Genomic DNA, 22,782 nt, shown 5'->3' with positions numbered 1-22,782 from the left:
AATTACAAATAGCCTTAGGGAAATAGACACAATAAAGACAGTTTCTTTCCTTCAACTCCTATTTAAATGAAGAGGACAGATGGCACATTGGGCTCAATCATGAGCCAGCCTACACACCAGCAGCACAGGGGAATTAGGGGGTATAAAACATGTCCCTATGCTCTTGCATGAGCTATCTGCATTTCAGTCACAGGTGGGTAAGCAGCTGTGCCAGCATACAGGGAGAAGTAATCTGTGCCAGGAAAGGGGCTAGCTTGCATTACCTCCCCCATGGAGCAAAAGGGGAGCAGGGACCAAACTGTGATGCAATAAAGTCACAATTTAGTCTGTGCTCTGTTCCTGGGAAGTGCAGTTGTGCGTGGCCCCTTACTCAGGGCACACTGCCAGCTGCCAGTCTAGCCCTCAGTTAGTAAAAGATCTGCAAGGCACATGCCGAGCAATGCAGTGAATTAAATTACCAAGCTAAACATAGGTCATGCCAGAGAGCTCGTCACAAAAGCTTTGTGAGAAGGTGCATACAACTGGTGGAGTAGTCACCTTCATCCAAAGGCAGAATCCTCTGAATCTGAGGGGTTGATTTTCAGGAGTGGTGAACACCCACAATTTCAGCTGAAGTCTGTGGGAGCTCTGGCTGCTCAGCACCTCTGAAAATCAAACTTCTATAAATTCAGGATTATTCTGGGTCCAGTACACTTACTGCATTACATGACACCATTGTTTTATCAAATTTCATATCTTGCTTCCCAGAGTGGCCAATATCTATAGCTTTAAAAGAAGAAAAAAGTTATAATGCACCTGCCCTCTAATGCAATACTGTATGTTGGGAAAGAATATTCCTCTTTGACCCCTCTAGTAAATGGTGTACATCCTAAACATGATTTAGTTGGGGTTGGTCCTGCTTTGAGCAGGGGGTTGGGCTAGATGACCTCCTGAGGTCTCTTCCAACCCTGATCTTCTGTGATTCTATGAACTGATCACCCTTTACTGAGCATGAACAACAGCCAGTGTTGTTTTTGTTCATAAAATTATTCAGCCATAACTGAGTTTTAGTTGCTGAAATTTGAGAATCGGCTCAAATTCTATATTTAAGCAGCTGACCCAAGTATTTCTCATTTTTCTATGTTAATATAAATCTACATGGTGCTGAACTATAACACTTTCTGCCTGTCCAAATGCTATGCCTGTCAGTTCTCTTGACAGGATAACAAACAGTAAAATAAGGTCACTGGCAGCCCTGTCAGTGTCCCCTCCATCCAGTTTATGTGGACTAAGGATTCCACACTGGTTCTTTTAAACTGAGTGATGGAATTATAAAAGATATTGTGCGCAAACCTCCTGAATAATAAACCTCTATTGCAAGAGATTTCTCTCCTATGGTTTATTCCGTTTCTTTCGGCAGGAATATGTTGCATTCAAACAGCAGAACAACTTTCTCTTCTGTTAGTTCTTCTACAGTGATCAATTTATTCCAGGTCTTGTTATATCGAGACCAATCTGGCTATTTTGATCAAAATAAAATTAAAAGGTTGTGTTAGGAGAGGTATTAATTATCATTGTGGCTTGGAGTTAAAAGTCATAGAATCACAAAAGTTAGATATAGAAAAGACCTGTTCGGTCATCTATAGTGCTGGTGAGACTTGCACATAGAAAAGCAGTCTGCAAATCCTGCAGCAGATTTGGGATGACTAAGGACAGGCCCCAGACCCTATCTATCTACTGGTATTTGTGCTACACCCAGCATGATAAATATGAATACCTTACAGGATTATTTAACTTCCTTCTTTACCTGTGTCTTTCTTTTGGGAAAGTGGGGGCAATAGTCTGAAATCTCCCTGCCTTATGACATCTTTTGGGGCATTCAGTTGGTCTGCTCCCCAATTCAGTTTTCTGGAGACTAGCAAGCTAACTCCTACTTGAGTGAGAAGCCCCACTGAAGTCAATGGGACTTGTCATGTGAGTAAGGACTACTCATATAAAGTAGAGGCTGCAGGATCAAGTTGTGTTACTTTAAATTTTTCTCAACATTCTATAAAAATGAAACATCCAAGCTTCTATCTTCAATGCCTTGGTAAGCCAGAAGAGAAACAAAAGTAAGAGAAAGGACATTTCCATGAACAATCTGAACATCAGAACTGAGTGAGACATATTTTTACGAAAAGCTGTAACAAAGAGATGGAGTGTGGTTCAGTACTTACTCCAGGCATAGATGCAATCATCTGTTTGTGCAAGATTGTTGACTCAGCTAGTTTTGTTCCAGCATCTGCACAAACAAACTAATAAGAAATTAAAGATGAATTATATTCGTACGAGCCTGAAGACATTAAAAAGTAATTTATGATTTTATTAAACTCAGCTCAGATCTCTTTTTGCTTACTTTTGTGGTAACTTGCTTTTGGACACATTATAAACAAGCTAGTTTGTCTGTTATAAACAAGTTAATTCATCAGATAGAAAAACTGACTTTAAAGTATATGAATTGACATATATATGCTGATTTGTGCAGTAATGGTTTGAAGAAAATTATAAGATAATATAGGAAATTTTCAATCAAACCTAAATATATTTGTAATCAGTAGGAAACTTTTGCATTTCTCCAAAAAACCTCAATGGACTCTTCTTATTGTGATGGATATCAGAAGTAAAGGAGAATGGATCAATCAGCAATATTCAACTTTCATGAATCTCTATTGCAGAACTCTATCACTGAGTTACACTAAGGATGAATTATATTAATGGATTTTAAATTCAGAATGGACCATTATGATCATCAAGTCTGACCTCTTGCAGAACACAGGCCATAGAATTTCACCCACTAATGCCTGAATCAAATCCAATAAATTCTTGTTTATCTAGAGCAGCTGTCATTGAACATTATCATGATTAATTTTTCCTTGTTTTTCTTGATTCTGTTTTTAGACTTCTATTTACTCTTCATTCCCCTGCCCCCAAAACCACTGATGTCCACAATATTCATACACCAGGCCTTTTAATATTGTTATTTATTCTTTATATATCTCCAACACTGTGCTAGACATTTTGCAGACAAGATGATGAGATCCCTGCCCCAGAGAGTTTACTATCCTAACATTGTCCTTGTACTTGAGCAACTCTTGTAGTTTCTGTCCATAGATATGCAGTATGTCATCCCCCAAAGAGCAGACACAGAAGCAAGGTTCCCAAGCCGAGGTGTCAACCTGGATTTCCCTCAGTGTATGTTGTGGTTTCACTAATTTGGGCAGCTTCAAACTACATAATATATCTATTAACTGTTTGACACACAAGTCTGGCACCATTGTCACCACTGACTGTCCTCAATCTTGGCCCCAGATGTCCCCTGCAGTGCCTGAAGTTGCATTTCTAGTCCTATATGACCTATATCTTTTGTAATGTATTTTAATTAGAATATTCGTATTATATACCAAGACTTGGAAACACTCATACGTTAAACTTAGATCTTTGACGTCAGTCTGTTCTTTGGGGATAAATGCCATGAAGAGAAAACGATGTGTAGGGTAACATTCACACAGGGTCTCCCCATATACATGGCGTGATTCTGATCTCATTTACACTAGTTTCACACCAGAGTAAAGCCAATGGTTCCAATTTATACTGAAGAGAGATCATGATGTGACCCATACCATTACAGTGAGGGTTGGTCAGAATCTGTTCTGTGCCAGAGCTCTATTTGGCATACGGAAGGACAAAGAAGGCCTCTGGGAGCAATTATGGTACGCACCAGCCACAGTGATATTTAAAATAGCTGTTAGGCTGCTCTAAATTATGCCACAGGTGGAGGAAACTTAATGGACCCTATACCAGTGGAGGATAGGAATACTCTTGACATGTCCCCCAACACACCCTTGGCACATCCCCTACTCTGAGAAGATATGCCAGTAGGAAGTTCTCCTATGCCAGAGGAATTGTTTGTTGAACATTTGTGGCTGTATTATGGTCCTTTTGCACCACACGAGTGGCACAAAGGGGACATAACTCACTAGAGAATCTGGCCTGGCATTTCTAACACATTATGGTAGGTTATCTGCATTGCTACAGGTGAAATATTGTGTAAATATTCAGTAATTTCAAGTCAACTGAGAACATCTGCTAAAGTGAAACATTGTTGATTTTAAATATTATTTTCCCTTAAAACGAAAAAGCCTTATTAGCTTCCTGTTAACCTACTAAATGCAAAATATTCAGTGGGGTGGGTTATGCAACAAAGATTAATATAAACACGAACAATGGCTAACAAAATCCATAAAGTTTGTAATGAGCAATTAGCTTAGCTTTAGCTTATAATTTTGGTTACCATCTGGCCTGCAGCTGCAAGGATCCTTCCAGAGCTGAACTGCAGGGAAGAAGGCTGGATAAACTAAACTAATGCCCAACTAAAATTTCGTATTTCCAGTTCAACTCACTGACATTCATATTAACTCCCTACAAATACTATGACGCATCAAGTTGTCACTGGCAATAGATTTAGTACCCATGCATCCGATGAAGTGAGCTGTAGCTCACGAAAGCTCATGCTCAAATAAACTGGTTAGTCTCTAAGGTGCCACAAGTACTCCTTTTCTTTTTAGTCATACACAGGATCACATTGCAAAAAGGATGGGAAAGTCACATTGCAAAAGGATGGGAAATATATGTTGGACCTCTTCCTAACATTGTCTGCTAATTGAGATAAAGTGGTTGGGTAATGAATAAATGGACATGTCTCCTGAATTTGGGTGGGTAAATATCCACCTGTTCATGCTCAGAGTTCTAAAAAAATATTTGCGAGAAATATCTTAAAATGTGACCTTCATCTTTGATCATTTCAGTCAGTTATGCATTATGATTAAATTCTGAGGACTAGATCCTCAACTGATGTAAATCAGCATGGCTACATTGAAGTCAAAAGAGCTACACGGATATACAGCAGTTGAAGGTCTGGCTCAAAATGGGTGCCACCTCATGGGGTTTGTCGTTAAAAAGGGGAAATAATAAAACATGTAAGTTAAAAAGAAATGAAACATCGGGCCTGATTCTGAGCTTTCTTACACTGTTTTAATTGCACTGACTTCCACAGAGGTAATGCAGGTTTACACTGGTGCAAGGAGGACAGAATCAAGCTCTTGGGATTTAAAATGTTAGTAGAAGAAGCAGTTCCTATACAATCTGCATGGCTACACCTCCATAATGAAGATATGGTGTGGGGACGGCAAAGCAGGCATGGCCATTGGCTCCTGGCAAGATTTCAGTGTTATCCTGTGTTGAACAAAATTTGGATGCTGGGCAAAAAAAACCCCAAGAAACCTTGCAATAAATAAATAAATCATCAACATTTAAAAACCGTGCTTAAATAGATGCTTATACTGAGCTTGTGAATATCAATTTTCAGAATACAATTAACCCTAATGGAAAGTTTCACTAATTAATTTAAATATTTGGATATAAATGTTGATCAACATGTAAAACAAAAAAACAGAAGGAAGAGAATATAATACTGAGGAACCCAGAGAATTTGGGAAACTACATTATAAGAGTCTAAACTAGCAGTTTCTGAGTCTGCAAACAATCATTTGTGAAATGTTGATATGACCATAACTACCTGCCAAACTCTTCGGTTACACCAGTAACAAAATGAAAGTAATAATACGCTACAGTAGACAAGCATGTTTCACATTCAGTTAATGACTAAATTCTAGGCCAAAGTCAAACCTTCAACTTTTCTAAGAATGACAGTTGAGAATTACAGCAGTACAGATTTGTTCTCTGAATTATTGGACTTTTCAGATAAACAAATCTCTGCTTAACATAATGCAGAATAGCTCCTGAAGAAACTAGGGTCCAATCCATAGTGGTGTTGAGTGACTCCTGAGAAGGGTATTGTAGTTGTAAGAACGCTTGATAGAGATCTTGTAGGTGTTTGTTTCTGTCTGAGGAGTTGGAGCAAATGCGGTTGTATCGTAGAGCTTGGCTGTAGACAATGGATCGTGTGGTGTGGCTGGATGAAAGCTGGAGGCATGTAGGTAAGTATAACGGTCAGTAGGTTTCCGGTATAGGGTGGTGTTTGTGTGACCATCGCTTATTAGCACCGTAGTGTCCAGGAAGTGGATCTCTTGTGTGAACTGGTCCAGGCTGAGGTTGATGGTGGGATGGAAGAACAAATCCGCACAGACACACCCCTAGAATCCCGACCAGGGGTATTCTATCTGCTACCCAAGATCCATAAACCTGGAAATCCTGGACATCCCATCATCTCACGCATTGACACCCTGACAGCAGGATTGTCTGGCTATGTGGACTCCCTCCTCAGGCCCTATGCTACCAGCACTCCCAGCTATCTTCGAGACACCACTGACTTCCTCATGAAACTACAATCCATCGGTGATCTTCCTGAAAACACCATCCTAGCCACTATGGATATAGAAGCCGTCTGCACCAACATTCCACACAAAGATGGACTACAAGCCACCAGGAACAGTATCCCCGATTATGTCATGGCAAACCTGGTGGCTGAACTTTGTGACTTTGTCCTCACCCCTAACTATTTCACATTTGGGGACAATGTATACCTTCAAATCAGCGGCACTGCTATGGGTACCTGCATGGCCCCACAGTATGCCAACATTTTTATGGCTGCCTTAGAACGCTTCCTCAGCTCCCATCCCCTAATGCCCCTACTCTAATTGCGCTACATTGATGACATCTTCATCATCTGGACCCATGGAAAAGAAGCCCTTCAGGAATTCCACCATGATTTCAACAATTTCCATCCCACCATCAACCTCAGCCTGGACCAGTTCACACAAGAGATCCACTTCCTGGACACTACGGTGCTAATAAGCGATGGTCACATAAACACCACCCTATACCGGAAACCTACTGACCGTTATACTTACCTACATGCCTCCAGTTTTCATCCAGCCACACCACACGATCCATTGTCTACAGCCAAGCTCTACGATACAACCGCATTTGCTCCAACCCCTCAGACAGAGACAAATACCTACAAAGTCTCTATCAAGCATTCTTACAACTACAATACCCACCTGCTGAAGTGAAGAAACAGATTGACAGAGCCAGAAGAGTACCCAGAAGTTACCTACTACAGAACAGGCCCAACAAAGAAAATAACAGAACACCACTAGCCATCACCTTCAGCCCCCAACTAAAACCTCTCCAACTCATCATCAAGGATCTACAGCCTATCCTGAAGGATGACCCATCACTCTCACAGATCTTTGGAAACAGGCCAGTCGTTGCTTACAGACAGCCCCCCAACCTGAAGCAAATACTCACCAGCAACCGCACACCGCACAACAAAAGCACTAACCCAGGAATCTATCCTTACAACAAAGCCCATTGCCAACTGTGTCCACATATCTATTCAGGGGACACCACCATAGGGCCTAATCACATCAGCCACACTATCAGAGGCTCGTTCGCCTGCGCATCTACCAATGGGATATATGCCATCATGTGCCAGCAATGCCCCTCTGCCATGTACATTGGCCAAACTGGACAGTCTCTACGTAAAAGACTAAATGGACACAAATCAGATGTCAAGAATTATAACATTCAAAAACCAGTCAGAGAACACTTCAATCTCTTTGGTCACTTGATTACAGATCTAAAAGTGGCAATTCTTCAACAAAAAAAACTTCAAAAACAGACTCCAACGAGAGACTGCTGAATTGGAATTAATTTGCAAACTGGATACAACTAACTTAGGCTTGAATAAAGACTGGGAGTGGATGTGTCATTACACAAAGTAAAACTATTTCCCCTTGTTTATTTTCCCCCTACTGTTCTTGTCAACTGCTGGAAATGGCCCACTTTGATCACTACAAAAGGTTCCCCCCACCACTCTCCTGCTGGCAATAGCTCACCTTTCCTGATCACTCTTGTTACAGTGTGTATGGTAACACCCATTGTTTCATGTTCTCTGTATATATAAAATCTCCCCACTATATTTTCCACTGTATACATCCGATGAAGTGAGCTGTAGCTCATGAAAGCTTATGCTCAAATAAATTTGTTAGTCTCTAAGGTGCCACAAGTCCTCCTTTTCTTTTTGCAGGGAAACAGAGTCTCCTGCAATGGTCCCCAAGGAAGGGACAGTACGTCAGGGAGGAGGGGAACATTTTCGAATGTTCTGGGAACTTTGTTAATTTAATAAAAAAAATCAGACCCCAAGAAGTGCTGCGATTGAGCAAGACTATGTATTGTTTAAGGAGCCCTGAAGGGGAAAGCAGGAGCAGGGTGTTGCAGAGGTACCCCTGGCCACAAGGTGGTGCTTCAGTGGATGACACCATGTGACAGAGGAGTTAAAAGTGCCCCACACTAGGGGTGAATGTCAGCCCTGCCCTGAGTGCAAGGGGAGCTGGCAGAGCTGCACAAGCCAAAGGGAGTTTTGTAGTGCGGGTTGGTGGTGTCTATCCCTATGTAGCACACAGCAGCTGGACAGCAGAACTAGGCAGAACACCCTTTACAAAGTGCTGTAGGGAATCATTCAAACTAAGCTCTACTTGTCAATTAAACCAGCATGGTGCAGTGCATATTTGCTTTTTAAAATGGTGTTTATTTAGCATACTCCCAGAAAGCACAAGCAAACACATTATAGCTGTCCCTTGCAGGGGCTGTTCGGAAGAAGAGACTCCCCGTACCTCTTCCAACCTACTCAGAACACCTGTGACCCAGCCAGGCATAATTTGGCCCAAAGTGTTATCACCCTCCTAGTAAAGTGTGAAAAAATTATTCTCATCACATTTAGTATGTATGTCATCAGTAACGCTGATGGCAGTGAGTAATCTGGAATTAATGTGGGTGTCGAATATACATTCCAGTAATTCCTTTGTTATTCAACCCACGCTTGATCTATCATTAAAATAAAGTGTTCCTAGCCCCCACATTATCTTCATCATCTGGAGTGAATCCCAATGTACTCTATGCATCACACGCAGAGAGGTGTATATACACATTAACAGGTGGGGGGGGCGGGTTGCAGGAACCTTTATACAAATAAAAACTGTCCTTGTGTTCATTTCATGCTACCTCTGCCACAGGTTTGATTAACATGATACAATTGATAAGAATTTTCTACAGGCTTCTCTGTGGTAAAGTGGGGAAATGAGACATCTCCTCATTTCAAGGATATTGAAATAAATCTAAAATAATTATTAATATATGCGATGTTACTAGCTGATTACTTTCAAGGGTGTTTCTGTGAATTTAGTGTATGGGGAAAGTACTGGGTTAGCAGCAACTGTAGCTCTATATTTACAAGTAGATGAGAGGGAGTTTTGTTTAGCAGCTGGAGCATGGGATTGAGTCAGTAGCTCTGGGTCCTATTCCCAGCCCTTAGAAAGCACTCAGACTCTACCTGGATCAGGCACTTGGATAGGTGGTTACACCTTACACAAGATAGGTTGACCAGTTCCTAGCGGACAAGTCATTAAATCATTAAACCACCAAAACTATCATTAATTGGCACCCTTTCTGGCAGTCTCAACAGAGGAACTCAAGCTTGAATCGGCTTTGGAGATGAAAGTATCTTGTCACAGGTCGAGGTAGCCCCAGGACTGAAGTGAATAGATACAGCAATGTGGAAAAGCTGGAACTGCTTAGCCTGTGATACAGTGGCAGTCAGGCTATGTCTACACTAGCACTTTAATCGGTAAAACTTTTGTCAGTCAGGAGTATGAAAAAACACCCTCCTGACCAACAGAAGTTTCACCGACAGAAGTGCCAGTGTGGACAGTGCCATATCGGCGGGGGAGCGTCTCCTGAAGACACAGCTACCGCTGCTCACTGGGCATGGTTTAATTATGCCGATGGGAGAGCTCTCTCTCATCAGCACAGAGCGGCTACCCGGGAGATCTTACAGCAGGACAGCTGCAGGGGAGCCTCACAAAAGCAGACCCTAAGCACTGCACAGCCATCAGGTAACTTTGTTACTTTGTAACTTTGTTCACTACCACCCCGGGCTGGATTGGACCAGTGTTTTGAAGAACTCTAACAATTCTCTGAGCCATCCAGTCTCCTCCTTTTTAATTTCTTTGGGTTTTTGGATGACACTACCTGAAGTCCCTGCTTAAAAACACATTTCTGATTTTCAGTTAAAGTGAATAAAATCACTTTTCCTCACACACACAAAAAAATCGGTTTTTTCAATACTGATGTTATAATAGTTGTTTTCAGAGTTTTTCCAATGGCTCTGTAATTTAAGCTGTCGGTTTTACTGTTCTGTCAATAAGCAACTGCTTAGTTTCTACAACTAATGTACCAGTGAGACTCAGGAGAGGTAATATATGCGCTGTGCGGCACTGACCAGATAAAAGGGGGAAGACACTGTGATGAGCGGGACATTGTGAATGACCCAAGGAGGGCATCTACAGAGCACAACATCCTGCTTTTGGCCATTTGTGTCATTTTAATGCTGACTCCATCATTTTAAAGCTATTTAATGCAAACATTGGCCAGCTCATTGTACAGCAGAGGACAGCTACTGCCAGCTGGTTGTGTTCAAAACTGCTGGTCTTCAGGAGGGGGTCTGTGCTGGATGGCGTGTTTTTTCAGTTTGGTTCCACAGGAGTCCTTAAAATTCATCTGCCGTTAAAGTGGGATCCAAACTAGGACACTGGATCTTTCTCATGCCCTTGAACCTGAAAGAAGTCTGGATCCAGGTTTGCATTTCACAACGCAGGCTCATCTCTAATTTAGTCACATAGGTAGCTAGGATAGATGAAGAGTTCTTTGATTAAAGTTGGGGTTTTCAAAGGAGTCTCTGGGAGTTAGGCACCCAACCCCAATGGGCTTCCAAAATATTTGAGTGCCTAACTCCCTTAGAAAATCCCAGCCTAAATCCTGTCTTGAGCCAGCAGAATAGCAAGGAGGAGGAGAAATGTTTCCTAGGCTTGGTCTACACTACGAAGTTAGAAGAATGCTTTCAACTGGGGGACAGAGTAGCAGCCGTGTTAGTCTGTATTCGCAAAAAGAAAAGGAGTACTTGTGGCACCTTAGTCTCTAAGGTGCCACAAGTACTCCTTTTCTTCTTTCAACTAGGGGAGGATCCTTAATGGCCTGGACGGACATGCTGTGGAGACAACTTTGAGGCTCCTCTAAGCAGTAACAAATTGAATCTTTGTCCATTAGCGTGCCTTGCTAATCACAGTCTATCACCTGGCTAGCTGTGGGGCTATGATATGAACCATGCAGACTGAGACTCCTTTGAGATGGGATGTGCAGGCTAGCGCATTAGCAAAAGTGCTGTGGGTCATCAACACCTTTAACAATCAGGCCATTTATTTAGGTGCATAAATATGAATTTAGGCATCCAAATTTAGGCATCCATGTTTTCAGATGTCATCCTTAGTTTTGAAGGCCCTGATTCGGACAAGCACATGCTTAACGTCACATACTTAGCTTTTATTTGGAATGGTGAAGGGCTGAATCACTACTTCGGTGCTTTGCTGAATTGAGGTCTGAGCACTCACAATATGTTGATAGCACGAAATAGTTTTAAAGGCTTATCTACTGTACCTGTACCAACAGCAGCAGGTTCGTATCTGGTAAGGGTGACTTTAACTTCAGTGCCTGCAGTAGCTCTAAGATGACGCTGCGGGACAAGTAGAACTTATCCCTTTCCTAAACAGAAGAAAAAATAAAATAAGTGAAGATGTCTAGAAATTCACCTAAAGTGCATTGATACCAAACACTGCACCACAGTGCTCTCCAAAGCCTCAATTTGTTTTTCCATTTGTTTTTAACTGAGAAATTTTAAAAAATGAATCAAGAGAAAAGAAACAGGTGTGTACCTTTGGCCTTCCCTCCCAGAAAGCATTCAAATAATACACCATTCATTTGTACAATACCATGGGCCTGATCCAAGGCCACAGAAGTCAATGGAAAGACTCCTATTGTCTTCAGTGGATTTTGCATCAGGACCTGTCTAAGTGTTTGTATATTTTACATGTAAAGTATAGATAAATTAAATTAGATATCTATACACGTATAAAGCTACATGGTTAGATCTACCTTATAAAGTACAAAAGAATATGGAGGTCAGTAGCTAGGTCTGAATCAGAAGAACAAAATTAGCACTAGACTCATGTAGCATAAGTCTTTTATTAAGCCTATCATAAAAGCTCCACATTTGATCATGAATTCTTCAGTTGTTTTCCCCACAAAATGAGTGTCTCTGTTAAACCAGCTCGGACATCGATACAGACTTCATCAGCCAAGCAGTACTTTTCCACTTCCACAATAAAACCCTCTTAGTTACAGCTCGTTCAACAAAAAAACATTTTAAAGCACGAGGGAAGATTAGGAGATGGAGATTAGAATCTGTCGGCCAAGAACACAAATTTTGGAGATGGGACAGATGAGATTAGCCGAAGATGTTACAAATCTCAATCTGATATTTTCTGACCTTAGGAGATAGGATATGTGGAACCAATTTGTAAATTGTTATTGAAGCTAGCAGCTCAAGGGGTTTTGATCACTACTGTGCAATTTGAATGAGGGAGTCCTTTTCCTAGCTCCGCCACTGATTCACCAGACCTTGGTGTCACTGAATCCTTGATCCTGCAAACATTTAGGGCTTGTCTACACTACCGATTAAGTCAATGTAATTTACGTCATGCAGGGGTGTGAAAAAGCCCCCTCTGAACAATGCAAGTTATATCGACCTAAGTGCTGTCCACACCAGCACTTTGTCAGCAGGAGACGCTCTTCCACCGACTTTGCTTCCCCTCATTGAGGTGGACTAATTACGTCGACTTGAGAGCGCTCTCCCATCAGCACAGCGCACTTCATCAGACGTGCGACAGTGGCACAGCTGCATCGACGCAGTTGTGCCGATATAGCAGGGTAGTGTAGACTAGCCCTTACACAAATGATTAATTTATGTAGAAGAGTAACCCCATTGAAGTCCATTGGGCTGCTCATGTTAGTAAAATTTAGCACGTGCATCAGTGTTCACTGCGTCAGGGCTTTTTGCTCTTTATGGCATCTGTAAATGGGTATAATTAATACTTGCCTCTACCACACAAAAGTCTTGTGAGGTTTCATTAACCAGCAGCCATGCAAGGTAGTAAGTGCAACTGAGAAGGAAATCGGCTGAATGAGCTGGGGACTGGGAAGAGTCTTGGCTCTGCCCCCACAACACTGAAGGCTGCATAGCTCTTCCTCTTCGAACAAGCCTTTCCGTTATAGCAAGAATGATACTCACAACAGTAGAGCTGGTCAGTGGATGACAATTCCATTGCACAGCAACTGTCAAGGTTTCGAAAGCTGTTTTCATTACTTATTGGAACAAATCCAAAACCTTTTGAACGTTTTAGTGAACAATGGCATTGTACCGAAATGTACATTTTTTATTTGGGAAGCGGTGTCAAAACGTCTGAGGTGTTTGTCTGTCCTAGTGGGTAGGACACTAGCCTGGGATACAGGAGACCCAAGTTCAACTCCCTGCTCTACCTGAGTCAAAGGAGAGTTTATCATCCCAGAGCACTCTGATTCAGGAAGCTTCCCACACCAGTGCCTTAACCACCAGGCTACAGACCACAACAGCCCTTTTCTCTGAACCCCAAAAAGTAACTTGTTGAAGCCAAAACATTTTGGCTTTGACAAAACAGCATATTTTGATCATATGAAATTTCACTGAAAATGTTCTGACCAGCTCTATGCATTGTTACCTTAGTCTACGCAAAAGTGGCCCCATCCCCAAACCATTACCACTAATGATAATTTAAAGAGAAAAGGAAAGGAAAGAAAAACTGTAGCAAACAAATCAACTATCATCAACAAACGAAAAATACCCCAAGCAGAGTTTTTACCCTGAAAAGGGAGCAGAACAAGAGACTCCATAAACTGGACTAGGGGATTTGCTACTGATTTTATATGCTAGGCATTCAGATACTACAAGTAATGAGCAGCAGCATAAAACCCTACAATAAATAGCCAGACAAAGAGCACTTTGCTAGACACTAAAAATCATGGACTGAATAGAGACACTAGATTTATGGCTTATTACAACAATCTGTAGCCCACTAACCCTCCTTTTTGTCCTATGACTGCAGGGTTATTTACAGGCCACTTCACCTTGAATGGTCCCTCAGAATATGTGCTAACTACTTATGCTAAACTACCTGTTCCATCTTATATTTAGCTGTGACACCCTGAGTACCTTTCCAAGACCTGAAGAAGAGCTTTGTGTGGCTCGAAAGCGTCTCTCTTTCACCAACAAAAGTCGGTCCAATAAAAGATATTACTTCACCCATCTTGCTTCTCAGAGCGCTTCAGACAGCGTATGCTGCTCTGGATATAGACCTGGTACAGTTTACTCCCTCCCCAGAGCAGTGGGGGAACCACAGTTTCTGTGAATCACCATCTCCCTCCCAAACTATTCTAAGGACAATATAACAAAGCACTACTCTTTGCTCAGTGCAGATTTTTATCTTGTGCTCTAGTCCTCCATGTTTGTAAAGCACTTTGAGATCTGTGGATGATGGGCAAATGTAATGCCAACAGACCTCGGTCATCGGGATTGAACCTGGGACCTCCAACGCTTAGTGCATGAGCCTCTATTACATGAGCTAAAAGCCACATGGCTCTTAGCCGAGGCTGTAGCTGACTCCTAGATCTTTAGATGGGCTAGGTACCATTAGAGCAGGGCTGGCTCCAGGCACCAGCTTTCCAAGCAGGTGCTTGGGGAAGCATTCAAAATGGGGCAGCAGTTCATGTCCCGCGGCGGCAACTCGGCGGCAGCTCTGCCGCTCTTCCAAGCGTGGCGGCAATTCGGTGGCAGCTCCAGTGGTATTGCGGCAGCAGCAATTCGATGGAGACTGCTTGGGGCGGCAAAATTGGTAGAGCCGCCCCTGCACTGGAGGAGGACAGAAGACCACACCAAGCGGGCATTGGTACACAAACAAGGCAAATAAACTCTGGAGAACTTCCATCATTTGAAGTTATATTTCTGAAATAAACTCCTCTGCTCATACCCATTATTACAAAGAGAGCACAGCAATGCAAATAAATGTATGCTGACTGATTTACTGATACTCTAGATAAAGAGCTACAGTTCTTAGATATTTGAATTAAAAACTGAATGGGCCTGATTCTGCTCTCATTTACTCCATTGTACATCAGGAGTCACTCCACTGAAGTCCATGGGCCAGATTCCCTTTCTCACTAAGGTCCTTTACACCACTCTGTTGGTATACATTACACAAATAAATGTAATTGACACCCACATAAGCCCCCTTTACACTGCCAGAGTGGTGTGAAGGGGCTGTAGTGTAAAACTGAATAAGGCCCTATGCAGTTACATAAGTGTAAAACTGGTATAAAAGAGATTGGAATGCAGCTTTGTTCAACTTTGTTCTATCAAAGCTCACTCCCTCAACAAAATGCAGTGGGCCTATATAAGGAAAGGCTGCTTAGCAAGCCTTATATAAACTCTACCAGCGGTATGTGTGGACACAGTGACCTTGGAGAGTCATAGGTGTGGAAACTTTTGAGGTTTATCTTATCACTAATTCTAATGACCCTCACTCAAAAACAAAAAAAAAGTCCCCAGAATTTATTCAGTTCCTTAATAGAATAGTCCATAACCCACAAAACAAGCCAGGAAAGCAAACTTGATTTTTCTGTTACTTCAGTGGAGTTACACTAAATTACCACATTTGAGGATCTGGCACATTGTAATTTGCTCATAAAGTTTCAATAGCAAGATGATGTCATGTACAATTCAATGCCACATTTATTTAATATGAGTTCTATAACTGTTCGTAAAAGGCTAAGTTGGGGTTCAAACTTGAATGGCTGCAAGAGATAAGAAATCCACAAAGCATCCACTTAAGACTTGAAGAGACTGAGAGGGAAATTGAAGATATTGAGATTACAATCCTCAGAGGCAAAGCTATTCGCATGAGAGTACCATAGGCATTGACAAATCAGACCGGTGACGTGGAAAATAAACTCAGATAAGGAAATATGAGACTGATGTGAGTCCCAGGAAACTTAACGACAAGAGAAACTGAGATATTTCTCCCACAGACGATTAGGAAAATGTTGGATAAAAAATGTTGACCAACTCTACAACTTTGACCTCTAAAATGTGTGCTGTGGGGGAATGCATTGCTCCTTGGAAAGGGATAAATACCAGCCCATGGCATAAGAGAGACAAGGTAAGTGAAGTAATATATTTTATTGGACCAACTTCTGTTGGTGGGAAAGACAAGCTCTTTAGCTACAAAAACCTCTTCTTCAGGTCTAGGAAAGGTACTCTGAGCGTCACAGCTAAATAAAAGGTGGAAGAGATTTTTTTAGCATAGGTAGTTAGCACATGTTCTAAGTGACCATTCAAGGTAGAGTGGCTCACTAACAACGCTGCAGTCATAGGAAAAAAAAGGGCAGAGTTAATGGGTTACAGATTGTTGTAATAAACCATAAATCCAGTGTCTCTGTTCAGTCCATGATTTTTAGTGTCTAGCAGAGTTATGAATTTAAGCTCCCAGGCTCATCTTTTAAGTGTTGTGCAGGTTTCCTTTGAGAATGAGGACTGATTGGTCAGATATAGAGCAATCATTTCATGAAAAGTGTTCACCCACAGGTGATAGGTTGTTTTTGTCTTTTATCGTTTTCCTGTGTGAGTTCATTTGAGATAAAAGCTTTTATGCTCAGAGTACCTTTCCCAGACCTGAAGAAGAGCTCTGTGTAGTTCGAAAGCTTGTCTATCTCACCAACAGAAGTTGATCCAATAAAAGATATGGCCTCACCCACCTTCTCTCTCTAATATACTAAAACCAACACAGCTACAACACCACTACATACCCCGTAGCATACACATAGATTGAGGGTGCTATTGTTGCTATGGTTGGTTCTTGCAGACAAAATTAAGTTGTGTCATGGACAAGTGAATCTGAGTAGTTCAAGGGTTCACAAATTGTATTCTGTCCGGCATGCAGTCCTGTGTGGTATTCTGTCAGAGAAATCAGTCCTTTAGATACAGGGATTTCCAGGATAAGAAACACAGAGAGCTGAACTGGTAAGTTTCTCCTAATGGCAGTCATAAATTCACTAATTCTAATGAAAACGTATGGTAAAGATTCAGCAATAACAAGGATAATGTAGTGTGAAGTTCTACTAAATGAAGCATTTTCTGGGTATAAATTGCAGAAAAACATTTGCTAATGATCCCATTCTGGGTCACCAGTTCGCATTAACAAATTCAAGCAGGAATTTTCCCCAAGAGATATAATCCAAGCTTCCTCTTTGTAATGAAATAAGTCAATATATTCTTAGAATATGTGACTGGCAAACATAAGGGAAAAAATGCTAACCAAGATCCACACCAGAAAGAGAACTTTATTGAAATGAGGTAGCGATAGTGTGTATGTGAGGAGAACTGGATATTTCATACACTCCAAGATTTGCTCTGGTAGCTCTGGATGAATTCTTTTATCACAGCCCAAACACAAAACGATTCAGGTGTGCTATATTGAGAGTGCCAAGTATTATTTTGGGACAAAGATTTTCAGATAGTTTCTCATTTTAAGACATGGTAGGAATTTATGCTATCTATACATTATAGTATTCGAATTCAGCCTCGTAACACCTCTGTCTGGTAGGGAAGTATCATGGTCTCCATTATAAAGATTGGAAAAAAGCGAGTGTGATGGGGCGTCCGCCCCATACTGGCCTATAAAGAGTTAAAGGAGCCCTAGGGCGGCTGTGTGAAAGGCAGCCAATAGGAGATGTCCATATAAGAATAGCTTCTGGGAAGGGCAGGTTCAGTTGCTCCCTGGACCTTGAGGCTCCTGCCTTGCAGGAGGAGAAAAGCTAGCACCTTGGACAGAGCAGTGCTGGGCAGGACCAGGGGAGTGAGAGCCAGCTCCCAGCTGACTGCTGGCATGCTGAGGCCCTGAGATAAGGGCGGAGATGGTGCTGGGGCTGTGGGGAAGTGGCCCAAGGAAGTAGGCTGAGAGGATGAAGGGGATGCAGAGCATGGCTGCCATCTATGGGGTCCCTGGGCCGAGACCCAGAGTACTGGGCGGGCCCAGGTCCCCCCTTCTCCTCCACTCACCACTGAGGAAGTGGCTGGACCATCGGACTGCAACACATTCCCCTGCAGAGGGGGGAGCACAGAGTGTGGCACAGCCAGAGGGCTGTGTAATGAAGGGGATGTCGTGGCTCTGGGAGAGACGTGGGTCCTGAAGCAGACATGACGGCAGCCAGACACCACCAGAAGAGCTAATCCCCATGACAGCCAGCAGGAGGCGCCGCAGTGGTAAGTTGCACCCCGTCACAGCGAGGCACAGAGATTTTAAGGGACTTGACTAAGGAAGTCTATGGCAGAGCTGGGAGCCAATTCCACATTCCTGACTCTACTCCACATGACCCATCCTTCTGTCCTTTACGCCGTTGGAGTAATTATTTCTAAAGGCTGGACAGGACCTCCCAGATATAGGATCTCTTCCTTCGTAAAAACTATCTTTTACATGACACATAAAACCAAGGTACTGTCCACTTGCTGACGCTAGAGATAGCAACTTTTTGCAAGAGTTCACCTGGGTGTCTGACAAATTCCATCTATCTGAAGTTCCCCCATCATTTCAGCTGATAAAATGATTTTCTTAATTTTCTTATCATTAAACTGTTGCTGTTATTGATGTTACCTTTATTATGGATGCTGCATCCCCTTTCAACAGGTAGCTATATTCTGATGAAGGGTAATGTGATCCCTGGTGTACGTGTGTAATATTGAATTGGTAAAGCATGTAGTTACTTATGAAAGAAATTATTTCCCTGGTATTAATTATTGTTATGATAATAATGACTAAGTTGGGAAATAGTCTACTTTAAGGCTGGATAAGGCTTGTGTTTATTGCTTTAACAACTGAGTTGATGGACTTTATGGAACTCTGCTAAAAGTTTTGTCTGTTTTCTACTGTTTGTGTATTGTATATCCTCTTGTCAATAACTGATATAAAAACGCACTTGGCTAATTATTCATTATTATTATTTGTACATACTGTGATAGGGTCGGGCCAGATGGCTACAGGAGAGCGATAGAAGGTAGATATATTAGCCCCAGGTTAAGTAGGTCCTTTTCCCTGGGTAAGGTAACAGGGAAGGTTCCAGAACAATCAGGAACCTTCTGGAGACAATTAAGACAGACAGGCTGATTAGAACACCTGCAGCCAATCAAGAAGCTGCTAGAATCAATTAAGGCAGGCTAATCAGGGCACCTGGGTTTAAAACGGAGCTCACTTCAGTTTGTGGTGCGCGTGTAAGGAGCTGGGAGCAAGAGGCGCTAGGAGCTGAGAGTGAGAACACATACTGTTGGAGGACTGAGGAGTACAAGCATTATCAGACACCAGGAGGAAGGTCCTATGGTGAGGATAAAGAAGGTGTTGGGAGGAGGCCATGGGGAAGTAGCCCAGGGAGTTGTAGCTGTCGCACAGCTGTTCCAGGAGGCACTCTAGACAGCTGCATTCCACAGGGCCCTGGGCTGGAACCCGGAGTAGAGGGTGGGCCCGGGTTCCCCCCAAACGTCCCAACTCCTGGTCAGACACAGGAGGAGTTGACCTGGACTGTGGGTTCATGAAAACGGCCAAACTGAGGGCTGTCGTGAAGCTCCGAGGCGAGCAAATCCGCCAATAAGCACAAGACCCACCAAGGTAGAGGAGGAACTTTGTCACAATATAGAGTGACTTTCATCCAAGTATCTCAAAGAGTTTTCAAAGGTGGGCACCTATCATCTCCTTTTTACATGTGTAGTAACTGAAGCATAGAAAGGTTGAGTGATTCATACAAGGTCAAACAGGGGTAGAGTTGGGAATGCACCCCAGGTCTCTTGACTCCCAGTCCTCTGTTCTATAAGTCCACACTGCTTCCCTATGAACTTTCCTGTCAAGATATGCTACCAGCCATAGGACATTTGCAAAATATTTTGATTTTTTGACTTCCAGCGATGTGTGGTTGAACACACATACTAGGGGATGTTTGACAGGATTTACATTTTCTCACACATTTTTAAATCATGCCCAAATCCCAGACATGAACTATACCGGAGTGAATTTTCACAGGCATAAAAGGTGTATCTTTGTGATCCTGTCCTCACAACCTCTACAGCAAGTTCCCTTTATTTGTGCCTGTACCAGAAATATGAAAGTCAATATTATTGATAGGCACTGCATCAACCTAACTACTGATTAGTCAAGCTATATTAAAACTGCTGACATGACTGAGACTTAACATTGATTTCAGCTTTTACCGATGCATTTCCCACTTAGGAAACTAATAATTTTTCTTCCCTGTTTTCAGTTGTCTCTAAGGAAAAACATCAGCTCATTATTACCTTAGTGAAGGCTCGGTAGCATAAGCCGCAAAGTTCCACCAGGTAGGCCAGAGTGAAGACATCATTCTGAATGACAAAGCTTAGTAATTTTGAAAATGGCTCTAGAAGACTCTGCAGTGAAATATGATTTTAGGGAAATCAATAACTGAATCATTCAGCAAAATAAATAACATTCAAGTTCTGAAAAGCTTTAATGGAACAGAACCTTTATTTTTAATTCTGAGGATGTGTTGCTGTGGTTTACCCCATTTCAGACAAAAGGCTGTTCTGACATACGTCTTCATGTTTACAAAACAAATTAGAAGCAAAGGAATAGAAAACAGTTTCACCTTTAATCCAGTGCTTACTTGATACCAGTGCTTACTGGTAGTGCTTACAAAAAATAAACTCCTATTGACTTCAACAGGAGTTGCACTAGTGAGTGGACTGCAGGATCAGACTCTGGGGAAGTTTATCATTACAGTTGTTTTAGAAAAACATCAAACCTTTCAGAAGCTATACATTCGCGCACACACTTTCATGTGACCTAGATTCTGAAGCTTCTGGCATTCATTATAGAATACTAGACTGCAAATTTTCATGCTCACATATAATACTTCTCTAGCTAGGGGATAAGGAACAAATCTGTAGTACAGTGAAGGATGGATAACTCTGTTAGAGAAGAGTTGTGTATTTCTGGAACTTACCCGGGTGGCACTAGTGGTAGGTATCTTCAACAGGCAAATCATTATTCTTAAACTGGAATCTAAAGAACACTATGGAAAGAAAAAAGTTAATGTCTTCCTCTGCACACCTCTTGTTTGTAATGGTGACTGATGTAAACATATAATAAGTGAAGTCAAAAAACCATCACTTCTAAATTATCTTTAATGGGATGCTGCCAATTTAAATATCATGGGCTGTATTGTCCCCTCCAGCAGTAAAGCCTACAAGAGGAGGACTGGGAGGAGGAAATCTCAGTAAGGCTTGGCTTGCCGTGTTCACTCCAAATTGCTTTGTCAAGGATGCTGACGTTACCCTCTGTAGAACAGAAAATTCCCAAGTTTTCTAATCCAACAGAATTTGATTAGTATGGGAACATGTTTCTGGGGGATTAACAGGAGTCCAGTGTCCTACGTTTCTGTAGCTGCTCTGGGCCCCAGTGTCTCTCTCCGCTCTTCTTCAGCTCTGTGTAACTCGAAAGCTTGCCTCTCTTACCAACAGAAATTGATCCAAGATATTACCTCACCCACCCTGTTTCTCTAATATCTTGGAACCAACATGGCTACAACAACAGAAGATATATTGAATGGTGTCTTACTGCCAGAGTGGTGTTTTTCAATGGGACCGCTCGTGGAGCAACTTGTTTTTCAGTATAAGTAAATGTATCGAAATCTGGCCCTTAAACGCTGATCCAAAACCGATGGAAGTCAATGCAGAGAGTCGCACTGACTTCAATGAGGCCTTTGCAACTTTGTTTACTGGAAAAGTGCAGGCGCCATGAATGTTCACAGCTCAGAACCCAGAGCCGCTGAACTCGGTCTCCACAACTATATCCTGATTAGGTTCCTCTGATGGGATTATAACCTAGTCAGTCAAGCAGGATGTGTTCAATTTCTGATGGCTGAAGGCCTATCTACCTGACTGGCTATTATGTATTCATTAATTTTAAGGAATTATTTAGAGGTAGCTTTTCTTCCTATGGTATTTAATTCTTCTAAAGGAGGTAACAGTGAATGAACTTTTTATTGCCAAGAATGTTGATTATCACTAATTTATTGTCCTAATCTGACAAAGAGAGGACCTGGAAGGTGAGGAGGAGAAAAATATTCCCACCCCGGCCATAGTTATGGTGGCTATAGATGGAGGGTATAGACAGAGGGACGGATCAGGCACTCTAGTGCAACCTGATCTACTGGAAATGTCAGGTAATTTACAACAAAATATTACAAACTATGCTCCGTTTGTATACAACTTTCAAACAGTTTGCACATGCCTTAGCCAATAGTAGCACAATCCTTGTGTCAGATGTTTTGGTTGATCAGTTACATATGACCCTTATAAATAAAAAACTGCATTACATGCATCATACCTTAAGTGGCAAAACACAAGGCAGTTTGGTAAAGAAAGTCTGAAACTGGTTACTAATAGTGGTCCAGAGGTTACTAGGAGAATCCATTGGCAAAGCTTCCATAAATGTAGCAATGTTTTCCAAACAACGTAGCATTGCGCCCCCTGCTGGCAAGTTCTTTTTGTTGTTTAAACCCTAGAAAACAAAATGCAGAATTTGAAAACAAATTAAACATCCAAAAATGACCATCTAAACAATATTTTAAAACACACTTACAAAATAGCCAAGGGCAGAATAATAATGCAATTTCTGTCTTCTCCCACAAATAATTTAAAGTACATTGCTTCTCTATAGCATCTACCACTGATAAAGTATGAGG

At 41.9% G+C, this 22,782-nt stretch overlaps 1 protein-coding gene across 15 annotated transcripts in view; it reads right to left on the bottom strand.

Moving 5' to 3' along the window:
- Window positions 1-22,782, bottom strand: part of UNC79 (unc-79 homolog, NALCN channel complex subunit) — a 150,642-nt gene that overhangs the window by 21,592 nt on the left and 106,268 nt on the right. For 14 of the 15 annotated variants that reach the window (XM_043549113.1, XM_043549109.1, XM_043549112.1 and 11 more), the window contains 5 exons: window positions 22,425-22,598; window positions 21,040-21,108; window positions 20,354-20,464; window positions 11,530-11,634; window positions 2,196-2,273 (listed from right to left, as the gene is read on the bottom strand). In XM_043549113.1, the coding sequence (XP_043405048.1) occupies window positions 2,196-2,273; window positions 11,530-11,634; window positions 20,354-20,464; window positions 21,040-21,108; window positions 22,425-22,598 (537 nt within the window). Of the gene's footprint in view, window positions 1-2,195; window positions 2,274-11,529; window positions 11,635-20,353; window positions 20,465-21,039; window positions 21,109-22,424; window positions 22,599-22,782 lie in introns of those variants that run through there. The other variant, XM_043549119.1, reaches the window with a different exon arrangement.

The sequence above is a fragment of the Chelonia mydas genome, chromosome 6, assembly GCF_015237465.2.
Source record: "Chelonia mydas isolate rCheMyd1 chromosome 6, rCheMyd1.pri.v2, whole genome shotgun sequence".
Classification (NCBI taxonomy): domain Eukaryota; kingdom Metazoa; phylum Chordata; order Testudines; family Cheloniidae; genus Chelonia; species Chelonia mydas.
Note: the sequence above shows the minus strand (reverse complement) of the source record. Positions and strands in the feature narration are given on the sequence as shown.